Genomic DNA, 13,359 nt, shown 5'->3' on the forward strand with positions numbered 1-13,359 from the left:
CCCCCCACCCTCCTCCTCCTCCTCCTCCCCCCCTCTCGCCCGCCCCGCGCGCCTCCTCCCCGGGTTCCCCCTCCCCCACTGCCGCCTCCTCCTCCTCCTCCCGCCCCAGGGTGAGCGCGAGCCACCTCCCTCCCTCCCTCCGCCATGGATCCAGGCAACTGGAGCAGCTTCATCTTCCAGGTAACAACCCCCTCCCCCGCCCCACCCCCCCTTCCCACACCCCCTCCCGCCCGCCCTCCCTCCCGTCCCACCCCCCCCTCCGCGCGCCCGGTGCGCGCGCAGCTGTCCCCCTCCCTCCCTCGCGCCCTCCCCCGCCCTCCCCGAGGCGCCGGCTGGGCGCGCGCGCGGCGGGGGCCGAGGCTGCTCCCTCGCTCCCCCCACCCCGCCCCGCCAGGCTCCAACCGCCGCCGCCGCCGCCGCCGCCCGGGCCCCCGCCCCCGGCCCCCGGCCCCGCGGGGCCTCCCGCCCCCACCCAGGGGGCGTCGCCGCCGCCGTCTCCGCCGCGCTCCGCGGCCCGCCAGGCGCCCTCCTTCCCTCCCTCCCGCCGGCCGGGGTGCGCGGGCGGCGGGGCGGCCCGCGGGCCATGCGTTCGGCGCGGCCCAGCCCGGCCGGCCGGGGGCGGTGCCCCGAGCCCGGGCCCCGCGCGGCCCGCGCCCCCGGCCCCCGCTGAGCCCCGGGGGCCCCGCCGTGGCCGAGGCCATGTTCCCCGTGTTCCCTTGCACGCTGCTGGCCCCCCCCTTCCCCGTGCTGGGCCTGGACTCCCGGGGGGTGGGCGGCCTCATGAACTCCTTCCCGCCACCTCAGGGTCACGCCCAGAACCCCCTGCAGGTCGGGGCTGAGCTCCAGTCCCGCTTCTTTGCCTCCCAGGGCTGCGCCCAGAGTCCATTCCAGGTGAGTAGGGGCCGGCCGTGGCGGGCCGGGCTGGGAGGGCGCCGACCCGCGGCCGCGGCCCACACGGCGCCTTGTTTTCGCAGGCCGCGCCGGCGCCCCCACCCACGCCCCAGGCCCCGGCGGCCGAGCCCCTCCAGGTGGACTTGCTCCCGGTTCTTGCCGCCGCCCAGGAGTCCGCCGCCGCCGCAGCCGCGGCCGCCGCAGCCGCTGCCGCCGCCGCCGTTGCTGCTGCGCCCCCGGCCCCGGCCACCGCCTCCACTGTGGACACAGCGGCTCTGAAGCAGCCCCCGGCGCCCCCTCCGCCGCCCCCTCCGGTGTCGGCGCCCGCCGCTGAGGCCGCGCCCCCTGTCTCTGCCGCCACCATCGCCGCAGCCGCGGCCACCGCCGTCGTTGCCCCAACCTCGACGGTCGCCGTGGCCCCGGTCGCATCTGCCTTGGAGAAGAAGACAAAGAGCAAGGGGCCCTACATCTGTGCCCTGTGCGCCAAGGAGTTCAAGAACGGCTACAACCTCCGAAGGCACGAGGCCATCCACACGGGAGCCAAAGCCGGCCGGGTCCCTTCGGGTGCTATGAAGATGCCCACCATGGTGCCCCTGAGCCTCCTGAGCGTGCCCCAGCTGAGCGGAGCCGGCGGGGGAGGGGGAGAAGCGGGTGCCGGCGGCGGAGCGGCCGCAGTGGCCGCCGGTGGCGTGGTGACCACGACCGCCTCGGGAAAGCGCATCCGGAAGAACCACGCCTGCGAGATGTGCGGCAAGGCTTTCCGCGACGTCTACCACCTGAACCGACACAAGCTGTCGCACTCGGACGAGAAGCCCTACCAGTGCCCGGTGTGCCAGCAGCGCTTCAAGCGCAAGGACCGCATGAGCTACCACGTGCGCTCACATGACGGCGCTGTGCACAAGCCCTACAACTGCTCCCACTGTGGCAAGAGCTTCTCCCGGTGTGCACGGGGCTTCGGCCGCCCACTAGGCGGGTGGGGAGGGAGGGACGGTCGGCGATGGAGGTGGCCTGGCCTTGGCTGGTGGGGAGGGAGGGAGGGAGGTTTCTGAGAATGGGGACAGGGAGCCACTCCCAGGGAGGAGGGCGGACAGCCTCTCCTGGTTACCAGGGAGCAGGGGGTGGTGCTTAGCAAAGGAGGTGGGTTCTTGGGTTGTAGGACAGCCTCAAGTGGGAGGAGGCCGAGGCAGCCCTGCACCAGAAGAGGGATTTCCTGCCTTACCAGGATTCTGAAACCCCGGGCTTGGGAGAAAATGTAGGGACCCAGGGAAAGGCCTGCTGTACAGTGTTAGGCAGACTCGGGGACACCTCCACACTCCAGGGCCCTAACCCCAACCCCAACGTATCCCCAGGCCGGATCACCTCAACAGTCACGTCAGACAAGTGCACTCAACAGAACGGCCCTTCAAATGTGAGGTAGGAAGCCCGCCTCCTCCTGTCCTGGTTTTCATGATTTTGATCCTCATTGTAGTTGTCTGAGTTCAGCCTCTCAGACCCCCTTTTTCTCTCTCTTCTTTTTGCTTTTTCACTCCATTTTTTCATCCCTTCTTCAAGGCCTCATCATCTCACTCCCATTTCCTACAGATCAAAGATCCCCAAGGCTCTGATTCCTTTAACCTCTTGCCCCCCTCTTCCTACTCCCCGAAGCTTTAACTCTCCTGACACCCCCCACGCCCCTCCCCCCTCCCCAGAAATGTGAGGCAGCTTTTGCTACGAAGGATCGGCTGCGGGCCCACACAGTACGACACGAGGAGAAGGTGCCATGTCATGTGTGTGGCAAGATGTTGAGCTCGGCTTATATTTCGGACCACATGAAGGTGCACAGCCAGGGCCCTCACCATGTCTGTGAGCTCTGCAACAAAGGTACACGCTGAGAGGTGCCGGGGGTGGGGTGGGGGACAAAGGGTGGGGACAAAACCAGAGGCCCTTCCACAGATGTGGGTTAAAGGTGCTGTAGCCAAGAGCTCGTGGCATCTAGAGCCCTTTAGAAAGCAAATGAAGCAACATTGGGATGACTAAACATCATCACTAAGTTCGAAGAGGTCATGGCTTGAGGAGATGATCTACCAGAAAGAGTCCACCTCTGGGTGTGTGTGGGGAGATGGGAGGGGGACACAACTGCTTTGGGGAAGGAGTGGTCAAGAGAGCCAGTTCCCAAGGGTCAGAAGACAAGGTTTCAGCTGTGCAGCCACAAGTTCTTGTCTTCAGCTCCTGGGGCAGGTGGAGTACAATGGCAGGGATTTAACAAGTACTCGCCCTGCCTCAGTAGTAGAGAAAGCTGCTTTTAAACAAATTCACTTCTTCACTGAGTAACCGGTCTGAGACTACATGGGGCACTGGAGGGAGGGGACACAGCCGTCTCTGCTGAGGGTCAACTCTTCAAGTGGCTAGGAATCAGTGTCCGGTCACCCCAGGAGAGATCCCCCAGCCACAGAGGATGGGTTCTGTGGATACCAAGGCCCAAAAGCCAACACCACTCAACCAGTTCTCAAGCTCAGGGAGGAGCTATGCCCCACCAGCCCCAGCAGAGTAGTTGGCCCCAGGCTACCAAGGATATGGTGGGAGGAGGACAGGGCCATCTGAGGAGGGTGTCCCCAGCCTAGGAGAACAACCCCGTCTCTGGGGTCTCCGCCTGGCTGACCCCCACCCCCCCATCCCAATCCACCCCCCCCCATAGGCTTCACCACGGCAGCATACCTGCGCATCCACGCGGTGAAGGACCATGGGCTCCAGGCCCCGCGGGCTGACCGCATCCTGTGCAAGCTGTGCAGCGTGCACTGCAAGACCCCTGCCCAGCTGGCCGGCCACATGCAGACCCATCTGGGGGGGGCCGCCCCCCCTGTCCCGGGAGACGCCCCCCAGCCACAGCCCACCTGCTGAGGGGGACCCCCGCACCCACCAGGCAAGGCGTGGGGCATGGCTGGGGGGGGTGGGATGGGGCGTGTGGGACGAGGGGGCTCAAAGGGCCCAATAGGGGATCTTAGGAAGGCCAGGGATGCCCACCTATCACCCAAGTTAGGGAGACTTCTGGGGACAGGGAGGGCCTTTCAGGAGAACTGGGTAAGGATACGGGCCAAAATCTCTGGGGACCAAACAGGAAGTGAGCAACGGCTGTGTCCCACGGGAGGCTGTCTGGAAAGAGTCTGGGGCAAGGGGCAAGGTTCTTGCCATTCAGATTGCACTGTGATTTGGTGTTTCTCACCTTACAGGTACAGGTGAGGTCTGTCCAATGGCGGCAGCGGCGGCGGCGGCGGCAGCAGCGGCAGCAGCGGCAGTGGCAGCCCCTCCCACAGCTGTGGGCTCCCTCTCGGGGGCCGAGGGGGTGCCTGTGAGCTCTCAGCCACTTCCCTCCCAGCCCTGGTGAGCTCCAAGTTGGTGGGGGGGAGAGGGGAGAATGGAGGAAAGTCCCTTGGTACCATCTCCTCTTCCCCTCTCTCTTCCCACCAATTCCTCACTATTTCCCCCATCAACCAAGGAGCCTCCAGAAGGAAAGGAGGAAGAAGTGTTTTTCTTAGGGGAATTCGCTAGGTTTTAATGATTTGTTTCTCCTGCTCCTCTCTTTTCCCTATCAGCCCTGACCCCACACACACCTGTCCCCTCGGTTGTGTTGAGGCCCCCTGGACAGTGGGCAGGGGTGGCAGAGGACAGGAGTGGCCACTGCCCTCACCCCCTCTCCTCTCTGTAACCCCCTGCCCTGCCCTTCCAGGGATTTGTGAGCCTTTCCCTCGATGGTCCTTCTTGCTCTCCTCCTTCCAGTGTCCCCCTACTGTTTGCTGCCCCTCCCTGGGGAGTTGGTGCTTTTTTTTTTTTTTTTCCAGGGGGAGGGAGGAGAGGAAGGAGGGAAATCAAAGATTCTGTCCCAGAGAGGGGGAAAGGTGAGATTTGAGGAGGGGCAGAAACAGGGAAGGCAGAGGTTATACTTTCATAAGGTGGGGTGGTTTGGGGTCAGGCCCTAAACATCATCCTGCTTGAGAATCTGTCAGGGGAAAACAAGTCAAGGGGAGCAAAAGAAGGAGCCACTAGGGCCAGAGGCAGGACAAGAGATGGAATCTTAGGGGGCCAGGGTCAATGGGGGGATCCAGGGACTAGAGGTGCTTCCTGGGGGTGGGGGGAATGCAGCCACAGTGTCTCCCCCTTCCCTCTTCCACCCCAGCTCCATCCCTGGCCTTTTCTTTTCATCCCTCCCCCCGCGACAGAAGCTGTGGCCCTGGCCATGTCATCGTGTTCCTGTGTCCCCTGCATGTTCCCCACCCTTCACCCCCTCCTTTTGCGCGGACCCCATTACAATAAATTTTAAATAAAAACCTGTCTCTGACTCAGTGAATGAATTGCTCTCACCAAGCCCCCTGTCCCCACCCCTAAGGGGATTCTTAGGCCTGTTGTCTGTCCCAGTCTTGCTCTGCCCTGTGCAGCTCTGGGGCTCTGGCTCCTTCCTCCCCAGAGGCAGTATCAGTGGCTGCAGTCCAGATTCAGGGTGGGGCTGAGGCTCCGGTGACTGTGGAGAGCACGTTCCAGGACTCCGGAGTCTCTGGGGGAATACCCAGTCAGCACAGGCCCAGAATAGCCCCTGGAGATTTGAAGAGGCCTGGGTCAGAAACCCAAACAGTTGTGGGCCATAAATGCTGCTTTCCCCCAGCCAGGCCGATTGCCTGCTGCTCAGCCCAATACCTGCACACCCTTCAGGCCCTGGGAGTTGATGGATGATGTAGCTGCGAAAAGACTGGGCAACTCTGAGCCCTAAGATGGGGAACAATGAGGTTGAGAATAAAAACTGCACTTTTCCCCACTTGTTCTCTTCATTCTTGGTGTGGTCCAACCTGCTCTTACTCGGGCTCCTCTGCCGCAGCCCCCTCCTGCTGTTCCAGACTGCCCTTGCAGCCTCTACCCTGCCCCCTGCAATTCCCTTCCCAGTCCTTGCTCTGACCCTTACAAGGACCTTTTCTTGAGCCTTCCAGTACCCATTTCTGCTGCTGCTTCCTTGGGGGTAGAGGGACTTCCTGTTCGGCAGGCTCCCTTTTCTTGAAACCCCACCCCGGTCATCCTCTGCAGCCTCCCCAAGTCTTGCCTCATCTCCTCTTTCTGCTTGTAGGGGTGCCTCCACCTGGTCCTGCCTGTCCCACTGGTCCTGTCTCCTCGCAGACCCGTCTCCGTTTCCCCCAACCCCCTGCCTCTGCCAGGACCCCCGGTGACCGTTGGCGGGAGGGGGCTGGGGCATGGGAAGGAGGCACCCCCAGGTGGCGCGCGGGGGAAGGGCCAGGGAGCGGCGCGAGTGGTCCCCCGGCCGGTTGCCCAGGTAACGCGGGGCCTGGCACGCGTGGCTCCCTCCGGCTGGCCGAGAGGGGCGGGAGGCGTGCAAGGGGCGGGGGCGGTGCGCGGCAGCGGAGCGTAGGGGAGGGGACCTGAGAGGAGGGGAGGAGGGGATGAGCAGAGGGGAGGGGAGACCCGCCGCCTCCCTCCCTCGCTCACTGACTTGCTCCCTCCCGGGCTGCGGCTGCTGCAACCGCGGCGGTGGCGGTGGCGGCGGCGGCAGCAGCGGGAGCAGTTTGGAGGCCGGCGTCGAGGTGAGACGGGAATGGACTGAGGCTGCGGGTAGGAGTGGACGGACAGACAGCGGACGCCGGGAGGGCTGTACGGGAATTCGGGCGCCTGGCGGACTGGCTGGTGGTGCTGGGCGCACCACGCCAATGGAAGGAAGCGGCGCCGGTCCCCCGGGGGCGAGGAAGTCCCTGGGAGAGGGGCTGGGAAGGGGCTCAGAGGAGATGCCCAGGTCCCCCAGGGAGGGGCGCGGGCGTCTACGCCCCAAAGGCGCATCAAGCAAACCGCGCTGGGCGCCCAGGGAGGAAGGGAGGATGGATGCAGAGGGAGTGGAATGCGAGTTTCGGGGTTCTCTGCCCAGTCTGCCTATCGGAGTGCATGCGTCTCTGAACAGCTTGTTGATTTGGGGGCGCTGTGGTATCTACTAGGATCTGAGAGTCTGGATCTTGTTGGGTGGACCCAGGAAGAGACCATGGGGAGGATCCTGTTTACAAAAGGGTTCATCTTCCCAGGGCTCGCTAACCAGAAGACTGAGCAGAGCACTCCTCCCCAGAGATGTCCCACCCCAAAGCAAAGGAAACCCCAACTTTTCTTCCTTTCCCCAGAGGCAGCCCAAGGCTGGCCCTGAGATAGGAGCATTGCCCTCTTGGGCTGCAGTGCTGAGAGCTACCTCTTCCCTCCTCACACTAAGCCTGTCTCCTCCTCTTCCAGGATTTGCTGCTGTCTCTGCTGCTCTATCCTTCCCACAGAGGCCCTCTCCCCTCTCCTATCTCAAGATGGCAGCCAGCAGCTCTGAGGTCTCTGAGATGAAGGGGGTAGAGGAGGGTCCCCAGACCCAGGGAGAAGGGCCTGGCCATTCTGAAGCCGGAACTGGTCCTCCCCAGATCCCAGCTGGGGTCCCAGATGAGCCAGAGACCCTGCAGCCAGGCCTAGACATCACTGGGGCCCCTGTGGACCCAGAGCCCAAGGCTGGGCTGGCTCCAGAAACCACAGAGATCCCAACCGTGGCCCCAGAAACAGCTCAGGCCAGAGACCTCAGCTCAAACCCAGGAGGGGAATCAAAGGCCAACTCCAGCACCGAAGAAACATGCCAAGAGCTAGCATCCAAACCAGAAGTGAGCAAAGAGGCCACTGCAAACCAGGGGTCCAACCTGGAATCCGCAGCCCCACTTGAGCCAGCCTCAGAGCCTGCTCCCCAGCTGGACCCCCAGCCGGACCCCCAGCCAGACCCTCAGCCAGACCCCCAGCCAGCTTCCCAGCCCACCTCCAAGCCAGTCCTTCAGCCGGAGCCCCCTACCCAGGAGGACCCCACCTCTGAGGTCCTGACTGAGAACGTGGGAGAAAAGCAGGAGAATGGGGCAGTGGTTCCCCTGCAGGCTGGTGATGGTGATGGGGAAGAGGGTCCAGTCCTCCAGCCTCACTCACCACCCTCAACAAAAACCCCCCCAGCCAATGGGGCTCCACCCCGTGTGCTGCAGCAGCTGGTTGAGGAGGATAGACTAGGAAGGGCTCACAGTGGGCATTCAGGATCTCCCCGAGGTAGCCTGAGCCGCCACCCTAGTTCCCAGCTGGCAGGGTCTGGGGTGGAGGGGGGTGAAGGCACCCAGAAACCTCGGGACTACATCATCCTCGCCATCCTGTCCTGCTTCTGCCCCATGTGGCCTGTCAACATCGTGGCCTTCGCTTATGCCGTCATGGTGAGCCCCAAGGGACCCTGGCCCAGGCCTGCTGTGGCTCCCAGCTTCCTGCCAGTGCTGGGACAGAGCCCCAGGAGTAACCTTGCCTTCCCTCCCCTTTCTGCATGGACCTCACTTCCCAATTACAGGGCCTTTCCTTGCCTCTTCCTAGGATTTCACCTTCTGAGCCCTACCTCTTCAGGTGGGAGGGAAGTTGAGACATTTCACACAGCCTTACTGACCTGTGCCCTCCTCCTGCTGCCTCTCCAATCCCCTTCCTCCCTTAACCACTGCTACCAACTGGCCTGTCTCCTTTGGACGACTCTCACACCTGATCCCGGCTGGGCTGGTGCCCCCACCCCTCACCCTAACCCCAGTCCCGGAACAGCCTGCAGCAGGGGGACGTGGATGGGGCCCAGCGTCTGGGTCGCGTGGCCAAGCTCTTAAGCATCGTGGCGCTGGTAGGGGGGGTCCTCATCATCATCGCCTCCTGCGTCATCAACTTAGGCGGTGAGTGGGGGTCTGGGACAGGCCGGGAGGAATGGAAGGGTTGGCAAGGGCAGCTTTACTAACCCCTGCCCCTGATCTCTCCTGTCTGTCCTCCCTACTTCTTTGTCTCTCCTTGTCTCCCCTCCCCCCCCAACTGTCTCTGTCTGTCCCTCCCTCTCCTCTCCCACAGTGTATAAGTGAGGGGCTCTGCCCTGCATTCCGAGACTTTTTTTCCTGTTGGGAGCTGCCTTGGGCCCATCCTCCCCTGCGGGGAGCCCAATCCATGGCCCAGGCCCGCACCCATAGGGACCAAGGGAGCCTGAGCGGCCTTGTTTACAGCTTCTTTCCTGCTCCTGCATCCTGCCAGGCTCCTCTGCCAACCGTAGGCCTCCCTTCTCCCTGCACTGTTTCCAACTTCCCTGCACTCCTGCCTGCATCCCCTCCAGCCTCTTGGCTTCCCTATCCCTGCACTTCTGGAAACCTCCTTGCACTTCTGGAAACCTCCCTGAACATCTCCCAAACTCTCTTTGCTCTCAGCCTCCCAGCATCTCTCCCCACCTTCCTGCACCACAACCTCCCGAGAATTTCCTGCACCTCAACCCTGGTCTCCCTTTCCCAACTTTCATTGTCTCAGCATCCTCCCTCATTCCTTTCTTCCTTCTCTCCTTATTCATCTCCCTTTCCCTCTCCACATCCTCCACCCCCTTCCTCTTCCTGCCTCCTCATCGCCCCTCAGCATCCTCCCCTCCACCCTCCTCCACCGTTCATTCTGCAAAAACTCCAGCACTTAGATCAGGCTGGGGGAGGGGAGCAGTGTCAGGAGAGGGCTCCCTAGCCCGGGCTCCGACTGTTCTCAGCTGGGACCACCCAGGTCCGGACGCCCCCATGGTGCCTCGGGGTCGCAGCGCTGGCAAGACAGGCCTCGTTTGGAGACTTGTGCAGGGGTGGCCAGTACTGTTCCGAACACGCACCTGGGAGAAGGGAGGGGCGCTGCTGTTGACCCTCCCCGGTCAGCCTGAGTTGACCTTCCCCACCTGGGCTTTTTAACCCAGTCAGAGAACTCGTTGGGGCTGGGGTCATTCACGTGCTTTGTAACGAAAGAACCCAAAAAATAGGACCAAAGCTCCCAGCTGCAGGGAGCAAGGGAGGGGCGGAGAGGTCTATGATTATTTTTTAAGAGGACGAGAGAGGTTTGGGGGGCGGGGACAGAACCACAACGCGGTTGCGAGTTGGCGGGGTCTTTTTTCCCCCTAAAAAAAGAAAAGTGTAGGGAAAAAACCTAAAAGTCTAAAAGCAAAACAAAACAAAAGGATACGCCAAACAGATTCTCCCTTTTTGTATGCCGGATGCTGCATGAGTCTGAAACACCAATAAACGGAGACTGCATGAGACTCGCCTCCAGCCTCAGTTGGTCCGTACGTGCGTGCGCCGCTGGGGCCCGAGGTACTGCCTCCTTTCGGGCAGAACCTATTGGGTGGTTTGCGCATGCGCCGCCCAGGTGGCCATCTTTACTATGGGCCGAAGCCTATCATTCCGGAGCGCCTATCTGCGCATGTGCAAGCCTTCCCTTGCTTTCCTCATCCAAGTAGCTTTGACTGAAACTGAGCCTCCCGCGCGATCTCTGTGCGCCTGCGTAGTGTGACCGTGCGCAGCCCGGGAGGCGGGTCTTAGCTCCTAGGTGCGTATGGCAGCTGAGGCGGCGAAACTTCGAGGTTTGGGGAGAGGGTGCCGGATCCAGGTGTAGAAAGGGGAGGTATCAAGGCGAGAAGAGCGGGTCCGGTCCTCTCCCGCCTGGAAAGTGGTTTCTGCCGGTCCCTGGGAACACCGAAGTATCGGATCTCGATCCGTGGGGGCGGGGTCCTTGGAGGGGACGGAGCGACCCCTCTTGGGAACAGGCGGTCTATTCGCAGAGACTGCTGTTGGAGTCTGATTGGTTAGAGAGACATTCCCTAAACCCCTGGGGAGCCCAACCCTTGGGGTTGGGGGATCCCCAGTTCAGTACTCCTGCATCTCCTATCATCGCAGGGCCCCTTCCCTAGTGACATATGTCCCTTGTCCGGGGCCATGGAGACATTGCAGCCACCACGGCGGCGCCTCTGTCTGAAGAAGGGGAAGTGACCTCCGGCCTCCAGGCTCTGGCCGTGGAGGATACCGGAGGCCCCTCTGCTTCGGCCGATCAAGCCGAGGAAGAGGGGGAAGGAGGCCGGGAGGAGACTGAGCATGAGGGGTCCGGGGCCGAGGAGGTGCAGGGAGAAGCCCCCAGCACTGAGGGGGAAGAGCATGCCAAGGGAGAATCCGAGGACTGGTGCGTGCCCTGCAGCGATGAAGAGGTGGAGCTGCCCGCGGATGGGCAGTCCTGGATGCCACCCCCCTCGGAAATCCAAAGGCTCTATGAACTGCTGGCTGCCCACGGCACTCTGGAGCTACAGGCTGAGATCCTGCCCCGCCGGCCACCCACACCTGAGGCCCAGAGTGAAGAGGAGAGATCCGATGAGGAGCCAGAGACCAAAGAGGAGGAAGAGGAAAAGTGAGGGCACGCCCTTACACCTTGTCCTTGAGGCTGCTCCCCTGATGCCGGGAGGAAGTAGGGAGGGGAGGTGGGACCCAGGAGCATGGGAAGTGGAGGGAGGGAAGAGAGCTGGAGAGGAAGAGCCAGCAGGCTGTGGAGAAGTGGGGATGTTTGGGGGGAACCACCCTCACCTTTCACTCTCTGTCCCCCTGTCCCAGACCGCACATGCCCACAGAATTTGACTTTGATGATGAGCCAATGACACCAAAGGACTCCCTGATTGACCGGAGACGCACCCCAGGTACAGACAAGAGGGGAGAATTGGGGTGGTGGTGAAGGGCCTCTGCTTCCACTTACTCAGAAAGTGACTCCCTAAAAGAGGCTTGCTTGGTGCCTTGATATCTACAGAACTTGTTTCAGGAGAGAGCATGCCCCCAGTTGTGCCATCCTTCCAGCTTTGGTGGTCCCCTATCTTCCGCAGATAATTCCATCATGCTTCCCATTCCTTTGATCTCAGTCCCCCCCCAGAAGGCCAAGTCGTTATCATTATTATCTAGATCCACATCCCTACACTACTGTGTACATCTCCTAATCTGACCCAGTTTCCCATCCCGTGTGCCTTCCTAGAATTTACCCTCGGAGCCATTCTCTTTTTGTTTGCTTGTTTTTTTAATAAATTTATTTATTTATTTATTTTTGGCTGCTTTGTGTCTTTGTTGCTGCGCACGGGCTTTCTCTAGTTGTGGCGAGTGGGGGCTACTCTGTTGCGGTGTGCAGGCTTCTCATTGCGGTGGCTTCTCTTGTTGCAGAGCACGGGCTCTAGGCACATGGGCTTCAGTAATTGTGGCACGCGGGCTGTAGAGCATACGCTCAGTAGTTGTGGCACATGGGCTTAATTGCTCCGCGGCATGTGGGATCTTCCCGGACCAGGGCTCGAACCCATGTCCCCTGCATTGGCAGGCAGATTCTTAACCACTGTGCCACCAGGGAGTTTCCCCCTCGGAGCCAGTGTTGCAGGCAGATTCTTAACCACTGTGCCACCAGGGAGTTTCCCCCTCGGAGCCAGTGTTGCAGGCAGATTCTTAACCACTGTGCCACCAGGGAGGTGCCCCCTCGGAGCCAGTGTTGATTTCTCTTTCTTTTACCCCAGCATTCAAGCCAGCAGCAAGTCTTGTTAGCTCTGCCTGCACCCTTATCCAAGCCACCATCTCTCTTGCCTAGATAGTTGTGGTGGCTCCTAACTGGTCTTCCTGTCGCCAGCCTCAGCAGCCAGAGACGGGTTTATGTTTCAAAACATAAATTGTGTCACTTCTCTGTTTTAAATTCTCCAAAGGATTCCATTTCTGGGGGGCGGGGGTGGGGTGGTGTATGAGTGTGTCAGTTGAGAATCCAAGCCCGCCCTCCCCCCAGGGCTTCCATGTAAACTAAAAGATCCAAACCCCTTATCGTGGCCTGTAGGTCACATCTTCCCTGTCTCCGCCAGCTCTACATTTCTCATTGAACAGACCTCCCTGTTCTTGCCCTGGGGCTTTTGCACTTGCTCGTCCCCTACCTGGGATGCTTCTCCCCAGTCTTCATGTTTCTAGCCCCTTCTCATAATTCAGATCTTCACTGCCCACCCCATCTGAGGCCCCATCCCTACACCTCAGAACCTCCAGGACAGGCCCGGAAATCTCTGTTCAATGAGCTCCCCAAGTGATTAGTAAGATCCAGGCGGGGCCGGTGCACACTGCCTCACTCGCTTCCACATTTCTCTCATTCCCCTTCTCCAGGAAGCTCAGCCCGGAGCCAGAAACGGGAAGCGCGCCTGGACAAGGTCCTTTCAGACATGAAGCGACACAAGAAGCTGGAGGAGCAGATCCTTCGTACTGGCAGGGACCTCTTCAGCCTGGACTCAGAGGATGCCAGCCCCACCAGCCCCCCGCTCCGGTCCTCAGGAAGTAGTCTCTTCCCCCGGCAGCGGAAATACTGAGCGCTGCTGCCCTTATGGTGCAGAGCCTACCTGCCCTTCTTCCCTGACCCAGGCTGCTGGGAAACTTGGGAAGAGGAGAGACACTCCAAGCTCCCAACACAGCACCTTGCCAGAAAGAGGACATACGTGTATGTGTTTATGTTTTCTATTGAACATCTCTTTGGAGACCTGGGCTAAATTTTCTGAATCTAAAATAAAAAATACCAAGTTATCTTCTCTTAGAGGAGGGTCTGCATCTGGAACCGAAACAGCTGTGGAGAGGCAAAATTGTACGCACCCAGATTGGGAAA

At 61.1% G+C, this 13,359-nt stretch overlaps 3 protein-coding genes across 7 annotated transcripts; all 3 read left to right on the forward strand.

Annotated features, from left to right (window-relative positions):
• Nucleotides 1-86: 86 nt before the first annotated feature.
• Nucleotides 87-5,190, forward strand: MAZ (MYC associated zinc finger protein). Of its 5 annotated transcripts, none has more exons than XM_082670399.1 (7): nucleotides 87-180; nucleotides 805-891; nucleotides 975-1,831; nucleotides 2,241-2,304; nucleotides 2,580-2,751; nucleotides 3,566-3,790; nucleotides 4,098-4,235. In XM_082670399.1, the coding sequence occupies exons 1-6, from the start codon at nucleotides 145-147 to the stop codon at nucleotides 3,766-3,768; spliced, it is 1,419 nt and encodes a 472-aa protein (XP_082526525.1). In that variant the 5' UTR covers nucleotides 87-144; the 3' UTR covers nucleotides 3,769-3,790; nucleotides 4,098-4,235. The 5 variants fall into 5 exon arrangements, with proteins under 5 accessions (XP_082526525.1, XP_082526526.1, XP_082526527.1 ...); XM_082670400.1 differs by having other exon boundaries at nucleotides 92-180; nucleotides 829-891; XM_082670401.1 differs by lacking the exon at nucleotides 3,566-3,790 and having other exon boundaries at nucleotides 97-180; nucleotides 4,098-5,190.
• A 2,009-nt stretch (nucleotides 5,191-7,199) lies between these two features.
• PRRT2 (proline rich transmembrane protein 2) lies at nucleotides 7,200-8,915 on the forward strand (the record flags this gene model as incomplete). Its single annotated transcript, XM_082671616.1, has 3 exons — nucleotides 7,200-8,120; nucleotides 8,477-8,609; nucleotides 8,779-8,915. The coding sequence occupies 3 exons, from the start codon at nucleotides 7,200-7,202 to the stop codon at nucleotides 8,787-8,789; spliced, it is 1,065 nt and encodes a 354-aa protein (XP_082527742.1). The 3' UTR covers nucleotides 8,790-8,915.
• Nucleotides 8,916-10,250: 1,335 nt separating this feature from the next.
• PAGR1 (PAXIP1 associated glutamate rich protein 1) lies at nucleotides 10,251-13,290 on the forward strand. The gene is made up of 3 exons (XM_082671618.1): nucleotides 10,251-11,115; nucleotides 11,316-11,398; nucleotides 12,870-13,290. The coding sequence occupies exons 1-3, from the start codon at nucleotides 10,634-10,636 to the stop codon at nucleotides 13,067-13,069; spliced, it is 765 nt and encodes a 254-aa protein (XP_082527744.1). The 5' UTR covers nucleotides 10,251-10,633; the 3' UTR covers nucleotides 13,070-13,290.
• The last annotated feature ends 69 nt before the right edge of the window (nucleotides 13,291-13,359 follow it).

Source organism: Grampus griseus, assembly GCF_964374135.1.
Source record: "Grampus griseus genome assembly, chromosome: 14".
In the NCBI taxonomy this organism is placed as follows: Eukaryota; Metazoa; Chordata; class Mammalia; order Artiodactyla; family Delphinidae; genus Grampus; species Grampus griseus.

Excerpts from the sequence above, each read along its gene's own strand:
- MAZ (XM_082670397.1), top strand. The coding sequence starts at position 700 with ATGTTCCCCGTGTTCCCTTGCACGCTGCTGGCCCCCCCCTTCCCCGTG. Across the intron at positions 2,305-2,579 it reads AACGGCCCTTCAAATGTGAG|AAATGTGAGGCAGCTTTTGC; the intron begins GTAGGAAGCCCG and ends CCCCCTCCCCAG. Across the intron at positions 2,752-3,565 it reads CTGTGAGCTCTGCAACAAAG|GCTTCACCACGGCAGCATAC; the intron begins GTACACGCTGAG and ends CCCCCCCCATAG.
- PAGR1 (XM_082671618.1), top strand. The coding sequence starts at position 10,634 with ATGTCCCTTGTCCGGGGCCATGGAGACATTGCAGCCACCACGGCGGCG. Across the intron at positions 11,116-11,315 it reads AAAGAGGAGGAAGAGGAAAA|ACCGCACATGCCCACAGAAT; the intron begins GTGAGGGCACGC and ends CCCCTGTCCCAG. Across the intron at positions 11,399-12,869 it reads TGACCGGAGACGCACCCCAG|GAAGCTCAGCCCGGAGCCAG; the intron begins GTACAGACAAGA and ends CCCCTTCTCCAG.